The sequence below is a fragment of the Cordyceps javanica genome, chromosome 7, assembly GCF_051103115.1.
Source record: "Cordyceps javanica chromosome 7, complete sequence".
NCBI lineage: Eukaryota > Fungi > Ascomycota > Sordariomycetes > Hypocreales > Cordycipitaceae > Cordyceps > Cordyceps javanica.
Window position 1 is genome coordinate 26,394 of NC_139301.1, and position 13,078 is coordinate 39,471.

Genomic DNA, 13,078 nt, shown 5'->3' on the forward strand with positions numbered 1-13,078 from the left:
TCACTCGATGGTCCCACGTGTAGTAATAGCGCGGACGCAGTGGTTTCTCACAGATAAACTACTTACGGGTATCGACGGAAAGAGCGATGTGCAAAGCAACGGAGTCGGAGGCGCTGTACTCCGCCAATCTACCAAAGCCACACTGTTGCAAGTGTGTGTTGGATCTTCGTATATCTGGTTTTCGGAGTTAAATCGTGACAGAACCCCGCACAACTTGTTGAGTTTGATCGGGACGTCGGAGCTAACACTGTCCGACAACCTCTGGTGCGTTCATGCGTTGGCATACTGCACATAACAGACGATCATTACGCCATGCCCTCGGGCTTTTGCATCGCTGCTGCCGTGCAACGTCGCGAGCGCGAAATGCCGATGACTCATCAAATTCGCTGACGAGCGACATGCCAACATATCTATCGACCTCGATTGCTAATTGCCACTAGTGTGGAAGTCAATTGCAGATCCTATCGGTCAATATTGTGTCGCTTCGGTCTTCGGACATCTATCGGCGCCGGGCCGCCGGCCCGTTCGGAACGATATGCGGAGTACACTTTGCAGCCCGGCAAGTATATTTCCATGTTGACTTAAATATGGTCTCCCTGACCACTTTGATGTTTCGCATAGCTATGTCGTTACTGTACCGACTCTGGCTTACCTGATCCAATTAAAATGGCTTCCGTGGACAAAGTCCAACTAGCAGAAGACTTTTCTGTCTATGCAAACCCAGCTGCCAAGCTAGAGGTTGAGTTTATTTACAAAGAGATCTTTGTCGACAAATGCTACGACATCGCTTCATTCCCTGATGATGCATTTTTTGTCGACGCTGGCGGCAATATTGGACTGTTTTCCCTATTCATGAAGAAGAAATATCCAGCATCGGTCATTCTCGCGTTCGAGCCTGCCCCGGCTACATTTTCCACTTTTCAGCGCAATATGGAGCTACACAATATTTCTGGGGTTCAGGCCTATCAGTGCGGACTAGGCCGAGAAAACGCAAATATGGCCTTGACCTTCTTCCCAAAGATGCCAGGCAATTCGACATTGTACTCTGAGGACAAATCGAACCAAATGAAATCTATCGATGAAGAGCACCCAATCGCAAAGCTTATGCAGGAAACGGAAAAGGTACAGGTCGATATCAAGCGACTGTCTGATGTTCTCAGCCAAGTCCCGGAGCTAAAACGGATTGACCTACTTAAGGTCGATGTGGAGGGTGCTGAATTGGATGTGTTACGGGGATTGGATGACAGACACTGGAGCCTGGTTAATAATGTTGTAGTCGAACTGTGCGATAGCAAGGGAGACTTCAATATCGCCAAAGCCTTGTTGGAATCCAAAGGGTTCGCAGTTGAAACACAGAGACCCGACTGGGCACCTGAGGATCTAAAGATGTACATGTTAATTGCGAGAAGAAATTAAGAAAAAGCTAATAAGCTTTTGCAACCTATACACCTAGTCCTCATATTACACCAATATACTTTTCGGGGACAATGTTTTGCCTGCGCAATCTGTACAATCTCCGCAGCCACCAGCGTTATAACAGGAATGCGGTTTACTTGGACTTTTGTACCCATTTCAGAGCGCCGGGCATGGACTCATCGGCAGCAACAAATTTGCACTGAGTGAAGTTCGACCACAGCTGTCCCAGAAACGATCGGTCATCTCGATGATACAGATCTCCGAGAACGGGCTTCAGGGCTTCCGTAGCTTCTTCGGCATAATAGAAGGGAATTCGTCTGCGCGACGACTCAGGTCAGAGCAAAGTCCTCGTGAAACTTTTACGGTTCAAGGCCGGTGAGTTGTACTTACGGGAACAAATGATGAATGACATGGTGCTCGATAATGCCGTGGAAAAGATGACGACCAATGAAACCAAAATCGCGATCGACAGTAGCCAGCGCACCTTTGACAAAGGTCCAATGCTCAGCCTCAAAATGAGGGACATCTACATGGGTGTGGTGGAGATACGTAATGGCAACTGGGTTGTTTGTCAGTATGGAAATAGCAACGAGCCGATCGCAACTTACTTAGCCAGTGATGAACCCAGACATAAGGCTGCAGATACAGCAGAATCACGGTTTGTGTACCGACAACACCGGAAAGCTTATACAAGGCCAGAAATGTCAGGGCCAGTCCAACGTCAGACAGAGCAATGAATGGGGCCTCGCTACGGCGAAAGACGGCGCTGTTGGGATCAAAATGGCTGCGGCCGAGGAAACCGGAAGCCGGCTTCTGCTGGCTGCCACGTCCTGCCGAGACGTTAAACAAGAGGTAGAAAACCCATCCGAAGAGCTGATGTGAAATGAGCGAAATGGCTTGGAAGACGGGCGTGTCCTCGAGATATTCCATATTCAACAGCGTGTGGCGTTGTTCATAATCTTCACGTGTCCGAGGAACAAAAGCCATGTCCTTCTCCATGTGGCCCGTGAACTTGTGGTGTCGGTGATGAGAGAACTTCCATGAGTAATAGGGCACCATGAGGCTAGAGTGGGTCAAGAAGCCAACAACATCGTTGAGGAGAGAGTGCTTGGAAAACGCGCCATGGCCTGCCTCATGGCCGAGGATCCAGAGTCCGGTGCAGATGAGGCCTTGGCTGAAGCCGTAGAGTATCCAAGCGGTGGCTCTCAAGGTTGCATCTTCGATGGAAGGAATGTAGCGAACCGCAGCCCAACCAAGCGTGCCAATGAGGACGACGTCCCGAACCAAGTAGCTCAACGATCTCAGCACCGACGGCTCGAAGCAGTGCTTCGGGATCGCCTGGCGCAGAGTGTTGATGTCGGGATACACTGGCGGTCCTGCCGTTGAGCTATGGCGGTCTCAATGTCAAAATGGGAAATCTTCACGTGTCAAATCGCAGAGTTGAAACTCACGCCGGGTTGGCCTTGGAAGCTCGTTGCGACATGTTTCGCCAGGTGGTCACGGAAGGAATTCGAGCAGACGGGGTATAATGGCCCTTCGATCCGAGTCTACTTATCAAAGCCACCACAAATCAACGGCACTTGACAATGGATGTATTGTGTGAAGGAAAACTCGGGGAACCGATCTGGCCATCTTGCTTTTGGTCCCCTTTTTCTTTAATTTTTTTTTCCCAGCTAATTTTAGGAAAGCCAAATTTTGTCCGGCGCTATGACAGGCTCGGACAAGGTCTCTTCTCCCTGTGCAAAGATGCCATCGCTGACAGGGAACATGACTGGCCAATTCGGGGACCAAAAGGGTCTTAATTGGGTCGCAGCTCTTGGTCCTACCAAGGAAGCGCATTGTGTTACGAAGTCCCTGAAAGTTTTTATGGGTTTCTAGTGGACTCTTAGTCTCTGACCCTGTATGGCAACCCGCTTGGCCAGTCTCCCTGAACTCAACGTGCGACGCACTATCCTGTCCACGGCTCCAGAAAAATGAAAGAACTCTCTCAACAAAAAAAAAAAAGAAATTGAACAAAAAAGAAAGGAGAAGAGAAAAAAACAAAGAGTTTTGGCAAGACCGAACCGTGGATTTTCGATACATAATATAGATGATTAATGCATTTTCAGTGTATCATGGAGGATGAATTGTGGCAGTCGAAGCCGATTCGGCTGGCCGCAATTAGCTCATTTGGTTTACTAAATGCACTACCGTGAGGGTGAGTTTGATGGACAATAGCCTGAACCAAAACTCGTGGTAAGTAGTTGCCTGTCCTCTTCTGCGAGCTGTAGGCCGGATACTTTGACATCGCCTAGCTGCCGCCATCACCCAGATCCGGAAGAGTCTTCCGTCATATTGGTGTTGGTCGTCTCAAGAGTAAGATCCCGCCGTTGCCAGGCTAGCACCCGGAGAGCGCGCCGGTGCCCAAACTGGGCAAGCTGCACGTGTGTCATTAATTGGCAGCAAACTGGCCACGCCGGCTAACCAATGTCGCCACATGTTTTAAGTTCCAGTATCGTGCACCTTTTGCCAGTGACCTGCGCTGCCTGCCAACTGCCAGGCCACGCACATGTTTGTAGCTACATAGTTGTTGGTGAGACCATTGAATGTTGTTAGTGACACCTACTTGACTACGCATGATTTGACGACAAGGACAAAGCCACAACACCACGCGTGCTGGTCTCAGGCTCCGTGGCCTGAGTGTTGCTTGGGAAATCACGCTCGGTCTCGCTTTACATCACGTCTCAATAGACTGAGCGAGTTCATGTGACGAAGATTGTCTGCCAGCGGCCTTGTTGGAAATTTTATTACCAAATCACTTGTCTGTTTCGTCGCTTGCTGGACGAAAAGCGGGGCTTATGGAACGGAACAGTCTCATGCTCAATCAAACGTTGACACTGATGCTTCAATTGCCCATCCTTCATTCATCCGAATGAGTGCAAGCAAGTCAACAGCATACACCATGACAGTCTGAATGCTAACGATGCCACCATGAGCTGAGAAGAGAAACACAGAGAAGCTCACGGATACGAGGCCGAGACAGGCCGCGTGGGAATGAGTTCACCGTTGCCCCCTGAGCACGCAGAATGACGGCATGATAGTCCTCAAAATGTGTGAAACGAAAAGCAGTCACAAACAACGTGTTTGAGAAGATTCATCTTAAGTGATTTGCAATCATCATAGACCTGCCTCCTGGCTCGTAGCGAGGATACGGTACACCAGCCTCACCGCCGTCTTTTTTTTTTTTCGGCTTCCTTAGGACTCGCCTCGAGCGGCCTGCCGACCATGATCGGATGGTATACTACAGAGCGTTTCCGCAGCGATACGTGCAGGAGACCAGAAAGGCAAATGGGGAACGCATATCCGTAGAGAAAAGAGCTATGCTGCGCGGGTCACAAGATCCCATTTGTCGACCAGGACGTTGCTGCTTGCGGACATTTATACACTCTAATTGCGAATGACTCGCCCAAAAGCCAATACGGCGATATTCCGAGAGGGCGGCCGCCAAGCGGCGAAGAAAACGAGCGCGAGTAATGCTGGCGGCGCTTTTGATAAGATCAGATAGCGAGACCGAAAACTCACTTTGCAGTGTGTGCACAATCGTTTGGTAAAAAGTCGTCCCCCGCTAGGGGTCTTTCCGCGGCTATAGAGAAGGTCTCGCAGCTCTATAGACAGCAAGTATAGACAGAAACGATGTATAGATTGATGACAAGGTATCTGCGAGTTTAGGGAAAAGGACATATATTCGTCCATATATGGTAGCAAATGGCTTGCTTCCTGTCTATTATAGAGGCCGTCCTGCGGCGAAACATTAAGCGGCTAGACTACACCGCGGCGAGACTTTTATGAGTATTCTATTTCCTGCGGTACTCTTGCAGCTCCATTAATGTTTTTCATCTTCACTTGGGGCGTATCTACCGTAGCGCCACCTCTTTTGGTTTTCTTCTAGCCACCAGCGGCTGACAATGGCCGCTTCTTCTAGCCAGTCCGCAACTTCGGTGCCTAGTTGCGATTCGGCACGACTGCGAAGGGTATCAAATGAGAGAGAGAAAATGCCAGTCGAGTTGGAGCTGGCGTCGACGAAATGCCAATCCTGGCCGGAGGTGATTGGAAAGGTCAATCGCCAATTGGGGTTTCTGCCGTCTCGAGCTGCCAGGGTGGCTCCGCCGGGATTGGTGACACTAAACTGCCAGTCCCCATGGCCATTGTCGGCAGCGGGGTGCAGAGGGCGTAGGAGAGACTGGCCCTCATAATTTTTGACCAGGTCCGTGGCGGCGCGCTTGGCCTCCCCTGATAATGAGTCGGACTCAATCAGGAGATCCAACACGGTAGGGAGGATTTGCATGGTGGAGACAACGTCACCAATGGTCACCTTCGGTAAGTTGGGATGCGAAAGCACAATTGGGACGTGAAAGCTGGCGGTCTCATCGTTGTGGTAGGTCGCAACACCGTCCTCGGCGACAGGCATGCCGTGGTCGCCGGAGAAGACGACCAAGGTTTCATTCGCGACTCCTTCCTCTTCGAGGATGCCAAGCAGCTTGGTGAGCCAGCGGTCACTGTAGCCTACAGCATTGATGTAGTTGGAGAGGTCATCGAGGTCCTTGTTCTGACTCATGTGGACGTAGTGCTCCTCGGCGGGTATCCCGAAAGCATGGTGCGTGGTGCTAGTCAAATGTGTCAAAAAGACTCTCTCATCCTTTTCCTTGGCGACTTGAAACGCATCTCTGATGTAGTCCTCCAGAGCCACTTCGGGAATGCTGAAATAGTTGACGTCGCTCAAGGTTGACTTGCCAAACCGGGCGGATTCGCTTTGCAGATACTCCTTGGTGATGACGTTTTCTGACTGATATCCGAGTATCGGAAATAGGGCACCCTGGTTGTCAAAGGAGTCGGTCGCAGCTTGAAAGTAGTAAGATTTCCAGGGGTAGGGCTGAAATTCCTTGGTAGCTTTTGTCGTCTCGGTGTGGGTAATAGAGTTGAAGGCTTGGAGGACGTGTGTCAGACAGGGTTGGTAAAAGTGAGATTTGGCCTCGACATTGAAGTCGGCGGCGACGGGACCAATGCCACAAAGAGTGGCGATGACACTCTTGAGAGTATAAGTGCTGGCAGTGAAGGCATTATTTGCGCTGATGCCGCCTCTGCACGTGCGGTTCGGATGATCAAAACCGTCGTCATAGTCGCAGGTGAGCGAGTTGGCCAGAGGCGTCAAGGTGGCGAGCCTCTCTCGGACTTCGTCAGATAGCGTTTTGTTGGAAGTTGCCTCAACGAGCTTTCTCCAAATTTTTCCTCCTTGCTTGACGGGGAAGACGTCTTTTCGAATCGACTCCATTTTGACAACAACAACATGGCGAATGTCGACATCGGTGAGCTTCCCGCGCAAGTCGGCGATGAGTTCGTCCTGTGAGTTGGAAACCTTGAGGGGGTCGGCTTCGGCGCTGTAATGATCGGCACCTTCGTGATACCAGTCTTCAAAGCCCCGGAGCGGCTCTCCTTCGGGTAGCCAGGATAGCGGGATGGGTGTTGCGAGAGCCGTCTTGCCGTGTAGAATATCGGTAATGCTGTTGGGGCCACTGTTGTGGCTGGTGATGGCTGCAGGGCCACCGTCACCGGACAAGTCAACAATTGGCTGTAGTGGTAGAGTCCAGGACATTAGAGTATAAGCCGAATCATGAGGGCGCAGTAGAGTTGTGACAACGGTAGCGAGTGCGACAGCACCGCAGACAATGTAGCCACCAATGGCCGACTTGGACGGTGCAGGTAGCTGGGTTTCGAAATGGAGTCCTTGCTCGGCAGCGTCGTCATCCCTGTATCCAAGCAGGCCTTGATCGTCTGACGGGTTGAGTGTGTCGTCTTCGAATTTGGCGGGAGGTGCCTGGTTGATGCTCTGGTATTTGCTCCTGCCGAAGCAGCGGCGGAGAGGCCAAAGCAGAGCGTCCGAGGTCATTTCGGCGACGGCGATCCAGAACTGCTGGGTGGCGGCAGCGGCGATGGTCATGGCAGCAGAAACGAAGGCGAGAGAGGCCAGCCCTGTAGGTAGGACGGCCCACCAGGCAGGATCGAGGACGATTCCGGCGTTGTTCCAGTCCGGCTCAGTGTATATCGTCATATAGCAGGCGAAGGTACCGCAGCTGAGAACTAGCACGACCACGGTGATGGCAGAGCCAAGAACGGAGAGGACAGGCATGCGACTCTCGAGAAGCATGCGAACGAAGAGGATGAAGATGACATCTTGGAAAAAGAAGGAGGAGCCCCAGCGTATCAAGTCTTCGGTGGACAAGGCCTGGCGATGAGCATATATGTGAAGGAGTTTTGCGCTGAGGACGGAGACGGCAGCAAAAGGGAGCATGAGTTTCCGCGTAAGGATCTTGGAGGGGCGAGGTATTGATATGCCCCTAGGGCATCTCCTGGAAAGGGGCTGAAAAACCATGGTGACGATTGAGTCGAACGTGGGTTGTCGTGGTAGATGGGAGAGCCGACTTCGTTTGCGCGCGCGCGTACGCCGCGGCGAGACGCAGCGGGGGATATGGCGAGGTCCGTAGGGCGTCGTATGCGGGTAATGGGGGTAGTATCAGGTCGTGATGGCGCGAGCAACAAGGTTCAGCATGGCATAATCGAGCACATTGGCGAGAGACAGCGCCGTGAAGCTGGACAGTATCGAAATTGACAGCGAGAGTTGCGGGTCAGAGAGAGGTGGAAGAAAGAGACAAAGTTGGAGAGACAAAGGCGAGGCGGCAAGAAAACGGAGCAATGATGGACAATGATCAGGCGAGGAAGGAAGAAACGTCAAGGATCGAGAAGAGCGAGAGAAGAGAGGGGAGGTTGTGTGGAGAGGAGAAGATGCAAATAGACAAATGTACGGAGAAGGCGATGAATCGAAGGAGTAAGAGTGGTTTGATGAGTGACGGTTGACCATGCGAGGCTGTGTGGCCCGTACTGGGTACCTAATTAAGTCGCTAGGTAAGTACCTACCTAGGTACTGAGTAAGGGCACAAGCAAACAAGGTCCTGATAACTTAATAGGGAGCACTAACAGAGTACAAAGACTTGATAGGTTACCTAGCTACTGAAAATACAGCGAGCGATTCGCCCGCCAGTACTCCGAAGCGCTTCTGACTATAATCTGAATCTTGTTTGAAAGGAAGAAAAAGGGTTGCTGTCTTTCTTGAACTTGACCGTGTTTTTACTTTGGTAGGTAGGCAGGCAGGTAGTTCAGGTAGGTAGGCAACAAGTAAGTACCTAGGTACCTAAGGTAGGCAACTAGGTAAGTACTCCGTACCTTAGTAGCCTACCTAAGCAGTGTTGCTGGTAAGTAACTTACTTACCAACAAGCCTGGAACGAGCCGCGCAGCAAGTGGCCACTCGTGCCATCCGATCTACGAAAAGGCCCGAGCCCGGTCGCTGGCTAGGTACTTATTAGAATATTGGAGGGTGGATGAGAGCGCCCCTTTGCTTTTCAGCTTCTACTGGTAGACAGCGCACCGCTGGGGCGGCGCCGGGCGCCAGGGTAAATTATTGGTGAGACCTACAGAAGCTGACAGGCGGGCACGCGACCACACACTATTTCTGGTCAGCCACTTAGTTGCCAGCCAATACTTGCATATTTCCAGCAACAAAACAAGTCATCAAGCCCCCAAGTCCAAGTACCTCCGACACAAACAAGGCCACTCCAGCAGACCAGTGCTCGGCACAGGCGTACTGAGTACTCGGCGAATTCAACTTGGCTGAACGAGACGGCCAACTCACAATCCACCAAGATGATGATGAGATGATGATGATGACGACGACCGGACGGGGCAGTGTAATCTGCACCAAGCACGGAGTACATAAGTACCAGAGCAACGAACTTGCTGGTACGAGTTGTTACCAGGGTAGGTACCCCTACTGAGTACTGGTATAAGTACGGAGTACCTCTGTAGCTATTATTGGATACTGGTACCTCGAACGAGCCTCCGCGGCGTGCACTGTTTCGGCACAGCCCAAGCACCGCCCCGAGGCTCGTCCTATGTAAATATGGTCCGTCGCCTTTGCACATGCGAGAGAGCCTCCAAGCGGCAGACAAGATCGCCATCTGTCCATCAAGCAATTCACCTGTTATTTGGCATGCTGATAACGAGCAGATTCCTCTCTCGGGTTTCCTTGTCCTCTCCTATTGCTCGCGTGCCCTCCTCCACCATCCTGGACCATTTTGTGGCTCCGCCAGTAAAAGGAGAAGAGCTTGTTTTTGCCAAGTACGCATTAGCTCGGCGCCATCTCAGGCTACGAATGTGCCCAGGCCCCCCATCCTTCGGCACGTAACCCTTGTTCTTGCCCTGTTGCCCTTCATTCAAGTTGCTTCTATGTTGCCGAGTATTGAGTATTAGTATCCGTACTGAGTAGTTTACTTTGTGTCGGCTTCCCGTCAAAAAGCGTTGCAAAAGGATTGCGTTGAGCCGTGAATTCTTTAGATGGTCTTGTCCGCATTCAGCATTTCACCAGTCGACTGCGCCAATGCAAGTTCCTCTACACAGAAATTGTCATGTACGGTTACAGAAGCGCCTACTGAATAGTTCCTTTCGTACGGAGTACAGCTGACATGAAGAAGGGGGGACGACAAGGGAAGATTGAATCATCAGAGGAACACATGTGTGAGCCCCTATAGCAGTGCTGGTATATCAGTACTGACAACTGAGTACTGATGATGGGCCCCAACCAACCCAGACAGGCAATCACCCGGCGCATTCTGCATGAAGCTAATGAACTTGACAAAGAACTTTGCGCCGCCACACTCCCCGCCCGCTCACCAACGCCGCTCCCGACGTCGATCTTGCCTCCGGCCAATTAATAGTACTCGCGCGTGGCAACACTTTTGCGAAACACACTCCACCCACTCATTACCAGTGCGATCCGTGCTGCCCCGGCTGTATCATGCCCATGCGTCTCAGCGGCCGAAAATCACTTCACCAAGCTCTGCCCTCTAGTCCCCTGATGCTACTTACGCAACAGATACTTACTCAGTAGTTGTCCTTGCTGCTTGCCAAGTAGTCAGTCAGTGCGCCAAAAAGCAGGCCACCGCAGCGCAACTGTTCAAGGTCCATATTTCTCCCAGTCACTCTTTTCGATTTACGAATAAAGACCAAGGCAGCTAAAAGTGGTCCTGCCCTATACCTGGGTACTCATGATCTTGTCCCTAAACGGTCGGCGTCGGCAAAGTAAGGTACTTACTCAAGTTCCAGCCCTGCCAGGGAGTGGTGCGCCCCAGAGCCACCCTGAATAAGACGAAAAATGCTTGGCTCCATCGAAAAGAAGTTGCATTGCGCCTCTTCCGTATTACTCAGTAGCCTCACATCCTCACTGTGACCGGCTATCTGCCAACTGCTTAAGTACATGGTCAACCTTTTGTGCTGGTTTCTTCCGTGTCGCGACGAGTGGGGCGAGCTTTGTTGATCTACAGCGCGCCTCGCGATATGAAAACAGACTCCTTTGTTGTTACTTGAGATGTTTCTACCTCCGACGCCAGCAAGTCCGCTTGCCAAAGGTACTGACTTGCTTGTCTCCTTGCACCAGAAACAACTGGTTCAAGGTACCATGTCTCTGTAGGCAGCTCGGGCCTCGAATCACTGAACCCTCCGGAGAACAGCTTGTCGTCCTGCTTTCGGGCCGTACGCCCGCCGCAAGATGCCCCTTAGACCAATATGACGGACGCATGCCAGGTACGGGGTACAGGTTCGTGTTCTCGACCCTTGTCCATAAATTAATAACTCCCAGTTTGCAGTGCTACTGGGTCGTTGCCCCGGTCCGCGCTCAGTTATTAGGCCGGGAGACAAGCTTTTCACCCCGCCTTGCCTGACTGCCAGTAACCGGATCCATAGTGACAGGGGCAGGCTTCTTCTTTTCTCCACCTCACTGATGAAGACCGTATAGTACTCCGTACACTGGTATAGCATGAGTTTAACGACCGGGGCTCCTCGTATAGCCACGCAAGCCCCCTCTCGAAACCGACTACTGAGTACTGGTAGGTAGCCCGCATGCCCACCAAAGACCTGACCAGTGGCCGTTAATAAAGCCTTGACATTTGAGGCAGCATGTTTGAAACTGCAGACTACTCAGTACGTTGACACAGTGGGCCGCCGCTACACACCCTTTACGTACTGTCACCATCATCCTGGTAGCGTGCTACTCGTAATGCCTGCAACCCGCGTTGAGCTTCGGCCTACACATGCGTGGAAATAGTGTTGACATAGGAAAGCAGGAAGGAGGGAAGTAGGAAGGAAGAGAGGAGAGAAGGAATTCTTAATTAATTGGAGAGCTAGCTTCTGCCTAGGGGTATCACTAAATATATATATATCGGTTGGGGAGTAATTTCTCTGGTTCCGTGAACCGGGTTCAATAAAGAGCGTACTGAGAACACTACGCTTTACTACAAAGAAATCAGATGTAGCTTACCAGCAGAAGCTGAACTGTAGCAAAATGTAATTTCCGCGCTATTCAGTGGGTAGTAAGTACTGGAGGCTATTTTGTGAAGCTATTCAAGCCCGCCTACCCTACACCTGCTCAAATACGGTTCCTTTGGTTCACATCACCTCAAAAAAGAAATTGCCATACTCGAGCAGCTGATGTGATCCAGCTCGAGCGTTAAATATTTTCAATCGCCAGGGCTGTACTATATGTTGGAGGACCCTCTACCAGATTTCACTCAGCTTCGATGGCTTCCAAGCCATTTCCTAATTAAAAGGCTTTCTCGTAAGCGTTTGGCACCAACACACTGTAGTGGTCGTAGGGACCCAGCGTGCTCAGGACATCAGTAGAGCTCCATGGAACCTAGCAAGTTATTAAACTCTAGCACGAGCTCCATGGTACGCTGAGCAACGTCGCGTCATGCCTTGTACCAGGACAGCATGAGGCGTTGCCTTGATAGCCAGTCCCGTGAGTACTCTGAGGACAGGAACGTCAAGTACAGTAAGCTCTTCCAAGGTACAAAGCTTTTCCAGTGACTTGGGAAAGTGAAAGGCAACTGCCTGATACTGAGTTCAAGGCTTGCAATCGAAGAGCCTGGGACGCGAGTTCTACCAGGCTGTCAGTCTTCAATCAGCCACAGAAGCCACAATCATGTAATTGCCAGTCTGAAAACCTGAGTCACTTCTAGCCTTACCAGAGGTTGAATAGGTGCAATCCTTGTATCGAAGCTGGCAGCGTTGGCAATGGCCTAGTGCACAGAGCTGCCAATAACGAATCCACCCTTCATGATGCCCTCGGCTGGATGGGCCATGACGGCCATACTGCCGATCATAGCGCAGTCAATGACCACAGTGACAGAACATGGCAATTTGGTCTGAGTGCGGTCCATCTCAAAGCGTACAAAGTACCGGGGCGCCGTGACACCCGTGGAATTACTCGGCGGTAGAACCCCGTCCCCCTTCGCCGACCAGCTCCTGTCGCCGCACTGTTCATTGGCTAGAGCCGTCGCCGCTTTCTGAAGATCCAAGGTTGACATGTCCCAATATCGCAGTCTCTCATCAGCATAGCAAATGCCATCGATACTGGCCACTGATCTCGAGATGTACGGTGGTTTAACCTAGCATGCTGTGCTCACAGGTAAGACACGACGCAAAGACTATGTATGAAGAACTAGGCTCGTAAAAGAGAAAGAAAATCCTAAATATCAGGCTGACAAAGATGCTCGCGGCAAGAATCATCATAATGGACCC

At 51.3% G+C, this 13,078-nt stretch overlaps 4 protein-coding genes across 4 annotated transcripts; 1 reads left to right on the plus strand and 3 right to left on the minus strand.

Moving 5' to 3' along the window:
* Window positions 1-666: 666 nt before the first annotated feature.
* On the plus strand, window positions 667-1,416 carry V2A60_009524 (FkbM family methyltransferase; the record flags this gene model as incomplete). Its single annotated transcript, XM_083260789.1, has 1 exon — window positions 667-1,416. One exon carries the CDS (start codon window positions 667-669, stop codon window positions 1,414-1,416), a length of 750 nt encoding a protein of 249 aa, XP_083116915.1.
* Window positions 1,417-1,549: 133 nt separating this feature from the next.
* On the minus strand, window positions 1,550-2,899 carry V2A60_009525 (fatty acid desaturase-domain-containing protein; the record flags this gene model as incomplete). The annotated part of the gene is made up of 4 exons (XM_083260790.1): window positions 1,550-1,733; window positions 1,807-1,975; window positions 2,025-2,803; window positions 2,868-2,899. 4 exons carry the CDS (start codon window positions 2,897-2,899, stop codon window positions 1,550-1,552), a joined length of 1,164 nt encoding a protein of 387 aa, XP_083116916.1.
* Window positions 2,900-5,278: 2,379 nt separating this feature from the next.
* Window positions 5,279-7,822, minus strand: V2A60_009526 (uncharacterized protein; the record flags this gene model as incomplete). The annotated part of the gene is made up of 1 exon (XM_083260791.1): window positions 5,279-7,822. The coding sequence occupies one exon, from the start codon at window positions 7,820-7,822 to the stop codon at window positions 5,279-5,281; it is 2,544 nt and encodes an 847-aa protein (XP_083116917.1).
* A 4,754-nt stretch (window positions 7,823-12,576) lies between these two features.
* Window positions 12,577-12,864, minus strand: V2A60_009527 (uncharacterized protein; the record flags this gene model as incomplete). The annotated part of the gene is made up of 1 exon (XM_083260792.1): window positions 12,577-12,864. One exon carries the CDS (start codon window positions 12,862-12,864, stop codon window positions 12,577-12,579), a length of 288 nt encoding a protein of 95 aa, XP_083116918.1.
* Between the last annotated feature and the right edge of the window lie 214 nt (window positions 12,865-13,078).